The sequence below is a fragment of the Eublepharis macularius genome, chromosome 3 (genome assembly GCF_028583425.1).
Source record: "Eublepharis macularius isolate TG4126 chromosome 3, MPM_Emac_v1.0, whole genome shotgun sequence".
Classification (NCBI taxonomy): domain Eukaryota; kingdom Metazoa; phylum Chordata; class Lepidosauria; order Squamata; family Eublepharidae; genus Eublepharis; species Eublepharis macularius.
The window spans coordinates 57,306,295-57,321,885 of record NC_072792.1 but is presented as its reverse complement, the minus strand read 5'-3'; the positions used below and the strand labels follow the sequence as shown (position 1 = coordinate 57,321,885).

General features: G+C 39.6%; 1 protein-coding gene across 1 annotated transcript in view; it reads right to left on the bottom strand.

The window, feature by feature from the left end:
• The window catches only part of LOC129326580 (cohesin subunit SA-2-like), an 80,211-nt gene that overhangs the window by 51,640 nt on the left and 12,980 nt on the right, over nt 1-15,591 (bottom strand). Inside the window, exons 9-13 of the mRNA XM_054974797.1 lie at nt 14,927-15,078; nt 12,401-12,474; nt 11,785-11,908; nt 10,946-11,044; nt 8,189-8,268 (exon numbers count right to left, since the gene is read on the bottom strand). Of these exons, the coding sequence (XP_054830772.1) occupies nt 8,189-8,268; nt 10,946-11,044; nt 11,785-11,908; nt 12,401-12,474; nt 14,927-15,078 (529 nt within the window). The remainder of the gene's footprint in view (nt 1-8,188; nt 8,269-10,945; nt 11,045-11,784; nt 11,909-12,400; nt 12,475-14,926; nt 15,079-15,591) is intronic.

The following is a 15,591-nucleotide window of genomic DNA, read 5'->3' as shown; positions in this document are numbered from 1 at the left end:
TCTAGAACAACCTATCACAGTTCCTGAAATCTTGAAGATCATTAAATCCCTGAAAATCAATAAACCACCAGAAAATGATGGCTTCCCTTCCGAATCCTATAAAAATATGCTCATACACTGACAAGCCATCTTGTATATACCTGCAACTTTATAATGGAGACAGGTCTACAGCAACATACATGGGCTGATTCAAACCTAATAGTACTTTTACCTAAAAGTACTTTAGTACTTTTGAAACAACCCCTCATCCTACAGACCAATAGCACTTCTGAACCAAGATGCAAAAATCTATACCGTAGTATTGGCAACAAGGCTAAACATGTATATAAAAAAACACATCCATATGGATCAAACAGGCTTTATGCCCAAGAGGCAACTTACTGATAACACTCGTAAAACCTTAAATATTATAAACTTTTGCAAATTTAAACAAAAACAAGCCCTTATCTTAGCACTAGACATTAAGAAAGCTTTTGAAAGTTTAGAAATCAAATTTTCACTCTCTCTACTTCAATCCATGGGCTTTGGACCCAAGTATCTTCTTGCTGTACATACATTATATGCCAACCCAAGAACACAATCAAAAAATTAATGGCTTAAAATCTCATCCTATTAAACTACACTGTGGTTAGGGTTGTCAAGTCCCCTGAGTCCCCTGGCAGGGGACTGAGACCCTGGTACTCACTCTCTGCTCTCTCTGGTGTCTTCTTGCACGTGTACAGCACACGCATGTTCCTGGCATGCGCAATGACATCACTTCCAGGAAGTGATGTCATCACACAGGTCAAAGGGCGGCCCAGCATGTGCTCCCATGCTCTCCAAAGGGCTGAACCCCCCCCTTACAGGCACGATTCGGCCCCAAACGGGCCCGTTGCAGGGCGCAGAAGCACGCCGTGACAAGGTTCAGGGGTGCTCCATGCTGCCCGGAGGCGCACTGCACCACCAGCGGGGCACCCCAGGGGGTGTGCCCCCCTGCTATTCAAGTAAGTGGAGTCGGGGGGGGAGGAGGTGGGAACAGGGGATCTCCCACCCCAGGCAGAGGATTGGCAGTCCTAACCATGGTACATGACAGGGCAGCCTTCTGTCCCTGCCACTTTGCACCATGGCTATTAAGCCATTGGCAATCAGTATCAGGCAGCATCTGGAAATTAAAGGAGTACAGATTGCCCACCAGGAATACAAACTGTGCCTGTTTGCAGATGATATGGTACTTTATTTAACTGACCCCGTATCACCCTTATCAAACCTTGAAAAAATACTGGAAGAATTAAGTCAAGTGTCAGGACTAGTAATAAACCCAACCAAATGTGAGGTATACCTAATATACCCAATAAATATGATTCCTGCTCAAGAAAAAAAAATTAGGAAATTTTATTCCTTTAGATGGGTCTCCAAATATTTAAACCATCTAGGGGGTAAAATCCCTATAGACCTTAAAGATTTAGTGAAATACAACCACAGGGCTCTAGCTCAATCTATAACAAATATATTAGATCAATGGAATGACACAGACCATACCCTATTGGATAGGATAAACAGTGTCAGAGCTATGGTTTTTCCAAAATCCTTATTTTATTTTAGATCAATTCCAATCCTCATCCCAGATAAGGAGATCCAATCCAATCCAAAGGTTTATTACCGTCACAAGACCAGCCAAGTAAAGTACAGATAAAAAGAGCAGTTTTTAAATACTTAAAATGGGTAAGCACATAAAAGATAAAATCATATATATACCAGTAAAACTCACTCACTTCATTAATTCACTTCCCAGAAATTGACATTTCCTTCGTCAAGTGATTCCCCTTTCTGAGTACTATCACACAGAATTTTGCAACTGCATAAGATACAGTTCTCTGGCTATCCTCTAAAAGATATACCCGAAGGGTTTCAGGACAAAAATCCATATAATACTCTAACGGTTTAAATCTATAGAGTGGTGGGATAATTAATTGGATATTGATAGAATTCGCAGTGCAAAAGTATGTGTGTGATATTTTTGACCACTTTATTTGAACAGGGACAACAACGCTGCTGCAAAGGCAGATGGGAGAATCTCCCATACAAAACTGCAGAGGGGAATGCATCAAATCGTGCTCTAGAGAAGGCCCATCTACATCTTTTGTTTCTAACGTCCAAAAGATATGGGGATATGGTGTAACTCAGTCCTTTTTTAAAGCTCTTATAGCTTAGAGGGAGCATTGCCTCATCATTTTGGGACTCTATATTAATTAGTCTTTGGGTGATTAAAGCTTTTGCTTTGTTGAGTCCCATATCAAACAGAGCTACCGGGTCCAAGCCAATCAATTTAATTTTATCAGCTATCTTTGAGCACCATGTAGGATAAGGGTCAGAAGCTAACAACAAGGGAATTATACCCTTTGGCTCAAGATGAATTCTTAGCCAGTAATAGATGACATGTTCCCAGATTTTTATTTCAACTCTGGACAAACCAGCTTCTTGCCTAAGAATGACATTAGGAGTACATCTAGGTGCACCAAATAGAGATCTGAGAAGATAAGGAGATCAAAAATTGGCAAAGGAAACTGTTGAAATTTATTTGGAATAATAAGAAACCTAGGATAGCGAGTAATATTTTGAAAAGACCACCCCAACTAGGAGGCCTGAACTTCCCATATTTGAAACAATGCTATGAAGCCTCGCAAATAAAAACATACTAACAATGTTAAGCCCCACCCAGGATATAGATTGGAAAAATACAGAACAAACATACACAACCCACAAACAATATACAAGCATGCATATGGAAAATTTAACAAGCTTTTACAGTGTAATAAAAATAAGGTACTATTGGAAAAACTAAAATTAGAGAGAAAAGCAAAAATAAAACTCCCCTATCTCCAATTAAAGCACCTTTTGGAAGATCCCAAAATCAAAGAGGCTTTAAGACACCCCAATACAGCTTTTGAAGATTTGATAAAACAAGAAGCAGGAATAAATATAATCTCCAAAATATGAGGTTTGGCTTTGGGTACTAGAAAGAGGGTCCCAGCCTTCTGGAAACCAGAAAGAGTAAGAAAATACTCAATGAAAATGTACTAGAATGTTTGAGAAAACCCTGGAACAAAAAGTCTCTCAACATAAAGATTCAAGTAACTATGAAGAGCTTAAGAAACTCTCTTTAGACTGAAATATATGAACTAAAGTCTGTGCATGTACTGATTTTACCTCAGAGCTGAGTTACCCCAGAAATGTACAACTCTTGATTTCACCTGACCTTTCCCTTTTACGTTAAATAAAATATTTTGTAGTTTTTCAATTTAAAAATGCTTCTAGTGCCATTTAAGTTGTTTAAGACAAAAAGGGGTAAGCGTCATAAGTATAATTAAAGATAAGTTAATAATTAATTAATCATCTCACTTAGATCGCTACATTATTTTTTCTGCTCCACAGGTCTGTGATACAAACACACCACTACGATAGAATACTTTCAAATAAGCTTCTATAATAAAAGCACAACGTGTTTCTGGACAATATTGACAAAGTGAAATATCACTTTTACCAGCCAAACTTCCTCCTTCCTTTGGTGTTTAATCCTTCTTCTATTTGTAGAGCTATGCCCACACCGACATTGCATTCTAGTGTTTCCTCTTCAGTTATATCTTAAAATTACCTAGTAATTAAGGAAGGTTTCTTTAATGTGTATTCTGAATTAGCTGAACTTTAGCACTACTCTTCTGGTGCTCAAAAGTTAACAGTATTCCAAAAGTATGCTAATTAACACTCTATGCTAAAAAAACATTTTTGAAAGACCAAATGAACATTAAGTCCCGACTCCCTACTTTATGCCAGCTTGTCTAATATGGAAAATCTGAGCTAAAATGAATAAAATTAAATAATGCAATGATGTACCATTATTCTCACTCACACACAAATTAAGTTGCAATAATGTAAAATAATAAAAACAGTGGTATAATAGCTTTTTATTGGGAATTTTCAATTTTATTCTGGATTTTTTCTAAGGACCAACACCACAGCTACCTAAAATGTTTGCCTAGGTGTAAACCGGGAAACAACTTGCAATGCAATCCTAAAAAGTTACACCCTGTACAGACTTCAAAGAATCAAGGATTCAGAAGGGTGTTCTTCTGTTTAGGATTACACTGATACTGGATCACAATCTGGTTATAAGTGTTTGTGACGGGATTTACTTTAATGAAAGGTTTCCACAGAGCAGCACTCAGAGTGTGGAAGGGAAGGGGTTAATAACTACCTGGAAGGAGAGACTGATTGATAGGCTGCTTCCTGCTCTCTCTGATTGGCAAGTCAGAATGACAGTTGGTGTTGACCTGGTTTTTCAGTTCAGTTAGCATTTTGAGTGGAGTAGAGAATGTGGAGTCAGACAAGGAGGATCAGACTGCGACCCCTCCGAAGAAAAAGAGAACGTGTGCCCTAACTGTGACAACATTATCTTAGAGGACTTTCAGTTGATAAGTCCAAGTCTAAAAGCCAGCATAAATTGAAACCCATTTACACAACCAAGATAGAACTGGGGGCGTGTTTCTGACAAAGTGAGTGGGTAGTAAGTGGAGACATCTGAGCAGACCTTTTCAGGATTGCTTTCATGTTTTTTCAGGGCTCTCTCTTTTTCTGAGTCAAATGCAACTCCCTTTCCTGCCTGCCCCCACAACAAAACGAAAACTTATGCGTAAAACAGGTTTGTTTGAACAGGGGGGGCAGGAATTCAGCCACTCATTCTGCCTGCCTGCTTCCACTGGGGTGATGGAGAAGATTGGCAGTGAGAATGCCCTGTTTTGCAGCAGAATACTGCGCATCAAAAGGAAGGATTTGGATTCACCCCTCATTGTGGGAACAAAACTATAGTGAACAAGGAAACATAGCAGCAACAAGAAACACCATGGTGCAAAGGTAATTGTTATTTGCACTATAGAAAAAGGTGAAGATGAAGCAGGCTTGTTTTTAATGTGGCTGCACTGCACTTGTTGGCACTCTCCTACTTAGGAATGCTTCGCTGCTGTTGCTCCACTTGCCAACACTCATCTTCTACAGGTCTGTTGTTTTTTGTGTGTGTATTATTGTTCTTGATATTGTTTAGACTAGTAGGGGGACTAACAGTTGATACTGTTTTTGGTTAAGCATGAAAACAGTTGCCCCAGAGCCTCATTTGTTTCCCCACCACCACCACCCTTGAAAAAGACAGCATGCATTTTTTCATGTGTGGCTAACACACATGCAAGGGACCAAAACTCATGAAAACCAAAAAACAAATGGATCAGTTCTGAGCCACTACCAGCCAACCCATAACAAAGTAGTAATGAAACTGAATTATTCCAGAACCCCCCACGAACCGAAACGGAAACATTCTTGGTGCACGCTGCTAATTGTCATATGTGCACTAGATTATAATACCCCATGTCACCTGGATATAGATGATTCTGCTGCTGCATAAAAGCTTTCAAGAGGCATGCAAAATATTTGTTCGATTCAGGATTCAGCAACAGAAGTAAAACCTCTAGGGGAAAAATGATGCAGACTTGCTAGGAATGCAGTTTGATGTTAAGAATCTCATCCTACATCTACCATTTTAAGATGATTAATGCTGAGGAATAACGAGAAAGGTTTACAAAATGAATTTTCCCATTATGCAGCTAAGCCCCTACTTTCCCAGCCTACCTCTTTCCAATACTTATACCAGATCCACAGGGCTCAGGACTTCAGAGCACCAGCTAGACAATCCCTGGACTGGCATCCCCTCTTGGGCCTGCACCACCACCCCCCGCTGAGTTTGTGATCCTGGGTAAAACTAGTGCTGGGTACTTCGTTGTTTGTCTTTCTGCTTTCCCACGGATGATCTTGTTCTTTAAAAAACCAGACACTTGGCCTGCAGTTTCCATTGTGCAGTAATAAGAGCAACACCGCAAATGATGAACAGCTGCAGTGCCAAGGCAACATTTGCCAGTTCAGATGTAGAACAAGAGTTACATTTAATGGTTTAGATCATCATTGTTATCGTAACAATGGGACATTACCCGTGCTAGCACCGGACTAGCGCAGAGATTCTGGCACTGTATTCTGTTCCACTATCTATGCATGAGGAAGAAGCAAACACACTTAAAAATGACACTAAGCTGTTGTTTGTCAGGGTCATCCGGTCTCCTATCGAAATAACTTGAAAAATGCTATCCTTTTACCTTCTCATATTTGGAGAGTGGGTGGGAATTATAGCATAGAACCACCTAGTATGTACACTGCATGGATGAACAACACAGTTGTTTACTCCTGGGGTGTCCACAGAAGTGGAATTCAGAAATTGCTCTCAGCTTGATGGCATGCAAAACAAGAAAAGGATTGGACTTTGCAAACTACAGAACACCACTTAGAGAAAGTCAGGCAACTTGGTCACATCCCTTTGTGGCATATGTGAAGTTAATACACTGAACAAAACTAATCATATTCTCAGAAAATGGGGTTCATTAACACATTATACCCCTGAAGAGGCAAGTTACTGTTTTTTTGTGGGGAGAGATGACAGTGATCACTGAGTCAAGGGAAGAGATTACGCCTCAGGTATACAAATTCACACATCCACGTGTGATATGGAAACATGGACAGCATTCAAATGAGCAGTCACCAGGCCAAAAACAGATAGGCCCACATTGGTTACCCCACTTTATCTTTAAAAAACAATCTACTCTGAGGAATTAAACAGGAATTAAAGTACATTGACATATATATGCACACTTGGCAGTGCAATGAAAGATATAGATTCTTCCCCAATTATCTGTAGGTCAGATAACTGTAAAGCAGAAGACTGAATTATAACTGCTTTGACGATGAGACCAAAACTAGACTAGGCCTGGGGCTGCTACACATTAGCGGGGGGAGGAGGAGACATAAGCAGCCACTTACAACAGTAGCCAGGCCTCCTCTAAAACATTTTACTTCTGGCTCCAGATTTGAACCGTATCTTTAACAAGGCTGTATTCATACAATCATGTTTCTAAAATGTTTTCTACCAAAGGTGACTATGGTGAGTTTCACATTGGGGTTTTGGTCACATGTGGCTTGCTTTTGCTGAGTCCTCCACATGATGTCCTGCTCATTCCAAGCACAGTTTATGGGGCTCCTGGGGCTTTTCTCTTTACGACAATGCAAAGGGGAAACCTCCTCGTGCTGTTCTAAAGGGGAAATGCTGGTGCGGCTGAGGGCAGAGTCTCCACAGTGGCAGGGATACATTTTTCTCTCCCCATCAATCCATTTCTTTAATACGCTTTTGTTCCTTTGGTTCCCTTTGACTGCTGCTCAGCTGTGAAGTGGGGAAAGGAGGGTTACCTAGTAGGCACACAACTGCTGTTGCTTTGGTACTTCTGCACCAATGCAATAAAATCCAAGGAGTGATGAAGGTGGGAGAGGACAGCAAATGGCCAAAAACCAGGCTTTGTGCAGAACCCCATCCCCACCCACCTCCACGGCACTTGGTACTGTTTCCACAGCAGGGGAACCGTTTTCAGTCTATGCTTGCACCAAGAGTTCAGACAGGCAACTTAGAGCCAAAACACACGTTAAGAAATACCTAGGTTCAGCACGTGTTCTCTTACCTCAAGGTTTGCCGGGATCTGTAGGCATCCTGGAAGCTTAAAGAGCTGTAGGCGTCCTGGAAGCTTAAAGTCCTGGAAGCTTAAAGGATCTGTAGGCATCCTGGAAGCTTAAAGGCGTCCTGGAAGCTTAAAGCTTAAAATACAGGCGCCTGTATTTCCCTTCCCCTTTTTGCTGCTCTGTAAATGCTAAACTTTAAGCTTCCAGAACGCCTACAGATCCCGGCAAACCTTGAGGTAAGAGAACACGTGCTGAACCTGGGTATTTCTTAACGTGTGTTTTGGCTCTTACTCCAAAAAGAATTCTAGATTGCGCTAGAACTTGTGTTTATTTTCTTCAAACAATGCTTATAAATGTAAGGTAGAGAGGGCTAATAAATGCAAGCCACATTATTTGCACATTTGAAAAGAAAAATATTACTAATACACACAATGCTTCACAAGATGTTATTGTATGAGCCCTTTCTTAATATTCTGCTACACCACATTAGGCTTTTGACTTTTATTTGATAAAACCCACATACTGATCTAAGGGTGCTTGCATGAGCGGCACGTCCCTGTAGTTACCATTTTGCAGCCATTAGGCATTAAAGTTACATGAAAAAGCTATTTACTGTGACATGAGCGTCAGGAGTTTCATGGCTTGAACTGCTACTTCATGGTCCTTGTCCAGAGTCATGGACATAATTCGATCCTAGTGGATGGAAAATAATAAAAAGCAGATGTAACACTTTCAGTTCTGAAAGGCTTTGCTTTACATCTAGGATCTGTGAAAGACTTTGAGGCTGTAAGTTTATAAAAGTAGGATAAAGTTCCAAGTAGATTCTGTAAAGAAACATTCATAGAAAAAAGAAGAATTACAAGGAATTTTTAAAAAGCTCGTTGTAGCATCTTATTTTAAAAGCATGTACAGCACTGTGTTTCATGACATACACCTCATGGCCCAGAATACACATTTTAGTTCAAGTGATGATGGCTACATTGCAGTGGATGGTTTGTAGCACCCCCTTCAGGTTTCCGTGTCAGATGTTCTTCACTTTTAAAGGGACCATAGAGCTCTCAAAGCAATGATTCCCAATGAGAGGAAACCCAGTACTGCAGAGGTCAAAGGATAAATAAAGGCAACTTATTTTAAGTGGTAGGACCACTTGCAAAGAAATCTCTAGTGTTTTATTTTACTAAGAGCTCAATAGCCTGCAGAGAACAAAGTTTAATTTCAAAATAAAAAATAATATACAAAATTGAATCTGAATGAGCACCAAAATGATAAGACAAGCCAGTGGCCTGGAGAAAGTACTTAAAGTGGCAGATCTTCTCCCATTTCCCAGCAGCCCCTTGAGATCTCCTCAAAGCAATGCAACGTAATCCTTGCAAACAACATGCCACCAGGATTGTCTTAGGGAGATGCCGAGAGAAGGGAAGAAAGGTCTGCTTCTGTGAGCACAGGCACTTTGGGGTTTCTAGATCCATCATATTTTATTGTATTGGTTTTCTCTAAAGCAAACAGGACTAGTATAAGACTCAAATATAAATATTTCTGTGGAATAAATGTACTTTCAACCACCAACAAGAGTCACAATTCATGTACGGAAAATCCACTATAAATTCTAGAATAGGATTTTTATCACAGCACACAGTGGACATTACCGTTATAAAACTTGGTCATATTCTCTACTATGAAATGGCAATTGGCTACGTGTGATTTACTTAGTAATTATAAATTATTTTTCTCCATTCAGTTACAAAAAAAAAAACATCACCTTCCACATTGTACAGATAAGCCTATGATTCAGGGCTGCCACAAAAGTTCTGTGAATGATGCCCATTTTTAAAAAAACCCAAAATTACAAGATCCACAGGGACCCTGTTTGAACTTTGAAGTAGGATTGTAGCTGCCATCCAACAAGACTGGCAAAACCAGCTGCAACGTAATTATCCAATGCAACTTGTATGTTTACAACATATACTGACAATAAAGTCCCTCCCACATACAGAAGTTACCTAAGGTCTGTTTTAGAATTGGAGTTGTCATAACTTTTTCCATGGCCAAGTCTTAGGATGTGTGCTAGGGATCTGCAATTTGATATACCTGGTTTAAAAAATATACCTGTTTGGTATTATTTGGGTATATCCAGATATCAATATTATTTGGGTATATCTGAATAAAACAGTACTTAGATTCCCAAATTGTACAGGTATTAGATTCCCAAATTACCCAGATCCAGAATTTGGGAATCACATTTTAAAAGTTGCAGCAGCTTGGTTTTTCCACCTTTGAAGGTTTTCTAGGCTATAGGAGGAGGGTGAAAGAGGCAGCATTACTGTGTGTGTGTGTGTGTGTGTGTCATTGGGCCAAACTACAAGTGACGAATGACACTTGAACAGCAAGCGTATTCCTTCCTGTTCACTTGCCCTCCACTTGCTCTCCACTCGATCCACTTGCTGTTCAAGTGTCATTTGTCACTTGTAGCTTGGCCCAGTGTTGTTTGTTTGCCATATGCCATTGCCAGGTTTGGCTGGTTGCCTTGGTACTACTGGCTTGCTAGTTTGGGCGCTGACACTCTCTGGTTTGTTATTGGTTTTGTTGGGCCTGCATTTGGCCTTGTGTTCTGCCTGGCATCTGTGAGTGATACTGGTTCAGTTGGGCTTGTAATAGTGTACCCTGCTTCAGTTTGGTTCTACTGGGATTCTCTGCTCGGATTCTGTGGTTTGATATTGGTTCTGTTGGGCTTTGTTGGTACTGCTTTTATTGAGAAGGTTGGTCAGTGTGGTTGCTCTCATGTGTTTGACTAAGGCTCTTTTTTAAGCCTCTTTTTAAAGCATCTATCTTTGGGGAAATAATTGGAACATCCCCCCCCCAATAATGGAGAGTGGCTGGGAATCACCTTTTGAGGGACCCATAGAACTAGACCCCTTAACTCAATCAATTCAAAACTTGGGGATTGTTTAGTGGACAGCCAGGACTAAGTTCCCTGCAATTTTGGGGCAGTGCACTTGAAAAACGGCCCCTCCAGCCCCCTGGAGATTCTACCATAGGGAATGATAGAGGTGAATATATTCGAAATTCTGAATAACATCCAAATCTGAATACTATACTGGTGTTTCTGGACCCGAATATTAGGAATACTAAATATATATAGCATTCTGGAAATTTGAATTCAAAAAAATACAAAAAAAAAATTGTGCACACTCTAATATGTGCTTAAGAACAGGCAACTACTAAATTTAAAGACTGACGCTTCTACCCACCAACTGTCTAACATTCTCCAATGAGCCTGGAGACATACTGGATCCCAGTTCAGTTTTAAGAATAATCAGCCTCCCTGACCGACCAACCAACCAATGTTTGAGAAATACTAATTTCAACTTACCTTGAACCTGCTAGTGAAGAGATCCAATTTAGAAACAAGCTCTTTTTGTTCATATATTCCCTGCAGTCCCTGAAGGCACTTTAACCGCACTTCAGGTTGCTGCAAGAAAGGAAAGAATACAGTAAAAGTTGCAAAGATTGCCAATAAGGTTTTTTTGACAAATCAGTATCACTCAACAGACAGAGAATATGGTGCCAGAATACCTAGAGCATACATACTCTTGTGAAAATTATTTAATTTTAGCAGCTTTTTTTAAAGAAGTGTTTAAAAATGTAATCTCACAATTGGTATCTGATGAAGAGAGCTTGATTCTTGAAAGCTTATACACTGTAAATCTTGATGGCCTTTAAGGTGCTACTCAACTCGAATCTTGCTAACCTCACAATTTCATTCATTTACTGCGAGTCATCTAACAGCCTCAATGTAGCACTCTGGGGGTATACTGTATTTACAATTCTTTAGGGCCATACAAAGCAGCAGTAGACAGTCCTTACATTTATTTAAACCAAAATCCAGTCCTTGTGAAAATAACTTCGCAAGTGTGGGTGTGTTTGTAATGCTTAAACAAATGACATCCTCTAATTCTGTCATTCATGCCCCCCATTCCAGATAACTCAAGCATTCAGTACAGCATTGTGTTTCAAAATAAAAAAGAAGATAAAGTCGGGGGGGGGGGGAGAAAGGGCTTATCATTTAATTCTATGAATGTTGATCTTCAAACAAAGGCACAACATCTCCATAACAATGTATAAATTTTTAAAAATCACTTTATTTTAACTAGTAGAAGTTCTACATTTCAAAAAGATATCAAAAAGAAAAACAAGAAAAAAAGAACTTACTTTATCATAGAGCATCCATCCGATATATTTCAAGTAACTATCATTTAAGAATGTACTGGGGTAAATTTTCATCCAGCTGCCCATTTCTTCAATACAAATAGCCCGAATTTCTGGAACAACATCCCTTTAAAATAACAAAAATGTACAGTATTTGTGACCCTCTGAGAACTGGTTCACACTGTCTATACAGCACGGAGTGTCCCACCTGCTTATCATATTGTATTTTTGCTCTGTGAATATCGTAGCTATTGATTATATTGTAGTCATTTGCAGTATGTATTCTGCCTTGGATCTCAGTGAGAAACTAACCAATAATGATGGTGGTGATGATATTTTGATGATATTTGTTACCACCTGATTAATCAACATTTGAAGACTAGCACCTACATGTGCGAACAATTTTTTTAAAAAAAATTTGAGGTGATGCTATATAAAAGTAGTGACTGTTCTGTAATGGTTTATTCACATAATGCAAATCATTTAATGCTGCAAGCCTCAAGCAATCAACATACATGTGTGAATCAGCACCAAGGCAAATATTTCCCATCATCAAATATATCCCTGTGGTGTCCAAGGTCGTATTAGAGATTCATTCCAAGAACATACACATTCTTACCGATAGCGCTGTAAAAAGGTTCCTTTGAATATAGCATTCATCATATTCTCTATCTCCAGATGTTTTTGTTCATACTGAAATAAGAAGAATTGAACAGTTCTCTTTACATCAACAAGGCAGATGCTGAACACCAACTCATTTTTCAAATGAAAGAAAAATCAAAAGTTGGGCAGGAAAAGGATGGAACAGAAGCTAATAATATTTTTCCTTTCTTCTGTAATTCATCGAGAATTATCTGCTTCATTATTGGTACTGATCCTATAGGGTCGTTCCTTAATTTTAGGTTGTAAAGGCACAGCAACATAACTCAACCTATTTTTTTCACAGCATTTTTTAAAATGCTATTACTTTCCGCTGTAGAATTCGTTTGGTGCCTCTTATGGTCACCAAAATTATGGTCATTGAATGGAAGTAGCCATTCATTCCAACAAACCCATCCATATCTTTCCAGAGTCACCACCTCAACACACATTTGACATATAGGTAGTGAACGTCCATGCCAAACACTAATCTCATGCTGAAAGTCCTGATTGACCCATGAATATTTAATTCATACTTCATATTCTGCTTTGCATTCTACTGCTACAATATGATTTGACAAGCAACATTATGTCAATTAGTTATTTAGAATTCATTTATACTGGGTGACTGAGAAACACTCATGAGCCATTTATAATCCCTTTCAATCTTTTATTACACAGACAAGAAACTGTTAACAGTGTAGCCTATAAAGATTTATCACTGTCTTAAATTAGCCTACAGAGACCTTAAAAATGGATGGATGGTGTATTCGGTTTGGGTTCTCTTGAAGTTAACTAGCTGGACAAAAAATGGAATTGATGATAACCCTTATCTTACTAGCACGTGTGCTATACTGATCACTTACACCAAATGAGGCCAAAGAGCCATACACTATTAGTGTCTGAACGGTTTTGGGATTTCATCCAGCCCAGCACACTGCTCAGTGCATAAATACACAATTGCAACAACCTCAGCTTTGGAAACCATCCGGCTTCTGCTTAATGATCTAGTGTAGGAGAGTTCACCACCTCTCAACACAGCCTGTTCTATTGTTGAACATATCTTGCCATTAGGAAGCTTTTCTTAATATTTAGCCAAAACATACTTCTTTGTAATTCAGATCTCATGGCACATCTAACACCTGACATAATCAACTCTCGAATCCAAAACAGAATAGGAAAGTGCAAGGATATCTTATATCTGTAGTTATCATAAATCTGCTTTCCATAAACTCATGGGGGATGAAGGTTTTGTCTCTGCTACCACACTAAGATCTGGAGGTATTTGGATAGCCAAGCTCAAAAAGAAGGCAGAAGCTGATTTGGGTCCACACACTCAAAATGCCTCTGGAGAACAAAAGGTCAGAAGTTATTTCAGCCTTACTCTCCAGCCCTTTACACTTGTTCGTGAAGGGAGAGATGCTAGCCATATAGCATGCATGGGGAGTAATGAGCCTTACTGTGAGCACTACACATTCTACAGGCTGAAAAAGATTTTCTATCATAGTCTTTAATGTTATTGTAGAATTAAATATAGTCAAGTCAGAACCACTTAGCGTCTACTGTAACTGATGCATAGTAAACTTAATATCACCACCTCAGATTTCCAATAGAGATGGGCACGAACAGCAATACGAACAAAAAAAAGCCATGAACAGCCCAATCTGCTGTTCGCGAACAAACTGTTCGCGAGGCCCCATTCTAAACGAACAGGTGGTCGTTGCAAGCCTCCTTCCTTGCTGTTTGTCAAGCCAGGCAGTCTGGCACCTGCAATCAATTCCCTTGGCAACTTAGGCAGGGATTGTCTGAACTCTGTCTGAACTCCTGCTGTTGCCCTGGAAACCCCAATCTAAGCCCAATTTAGCTTGATAGGCAGGTCTTCCTTTCAAGTGTGGAGCTCCAAATTTGTTACAAGGGAGGCTCCGGTTTTGCAGACAGTGGAGAGGGAGAGACAGTTGCTGTTGGCATTTTGATAGAGAGAGTGCATTGGAGCTTGAATTTTCTTTGTGTGTGGTGGGATAGGGATCTACCCCTTCAAGTTTCAGGGCTGCTGTCAGGCTCTGGGCCAAGCTATTATTTATTACTGTTCCCTTTCCTGCTGCCTGCTTAGGTAAGGTTTCTGGGAGTGGTGCCGTAGGGATCTGCCACTTCAAGTTCCAGGGCTGCTGCTAGGCTCTGCGGCCAAGCTATTATTTATTATTGGTACCTTTCCTCGTGCCTGCTCAGGTCAGGTTTCTGGGAGTGGTGCAGTAGGGATCTTGACTTGGATGATGGCTGGAGGAGAGCCTGCTGGCCCCCACGAACAGTCAACCACGAACATGTTCATGAACAGGGCCATGTTCATGGTTGTTCGTGAGTCCCTGTTCGTGGATGGCAATGAACAACGAACATCATGTTCGGGTTTTTTTCTGTTCGTGCCCATCTCTAATTTCCAAAGCCTAGTTGCTAACTACAGAATGGGACATCTATGAGACCATTATTTGTCTCCCAATAGAAATAGTTGTACCTCTTTTCTTTTTCTCTCTAGTTGGTCCAGTCTATAATTAGTCTTCTTGCCAGTAGTTCTGTTCTTCTCCACCTCATATAATCTTTCAAGGTTCCCTCTACTTGCATCTAGATTGAGAATTAGATGAGCAAGTGCTGTCAGAAGCTTCATAGCTGGAGGGGGGGGGAAACAATTCAAAGTCAAATCTGTAAACTCACAGCCAATTTTTTAAAAACTGTTTATACAAAGCAGTAATACAAAAAGAATACAAATATCTTATTAATGTTAAAACATAATAGATACCCTGTCATGTCATAAATTACATCAATATTCATGTGCCTAAAGGTTTAAACTAGAGATCAACTAAAAATATATATATGCTTTACTTGCATGGCATCTCCAGTATAGAAATGGAGAAATGACTTACATTTTTGACAGATTATGTCAAAACTGATATTACACTTTCACAGTTTTCCCTTAAATCCATGGAAATCAGACTGGAAATAACTCTTGTTCAGATTCAATCCCACTAAATTACTTAATAAAAATATATTTCTCACTGATAATTTAGAGACTAAAATTCAGAAAAGAATCAGCACGAGTTTATTGTGGCTGCTTCCACACTGGAACAATCTTCCACGTTGCTTTCATTGCTATGAATACATACGCATTCATAGCGGCAATAG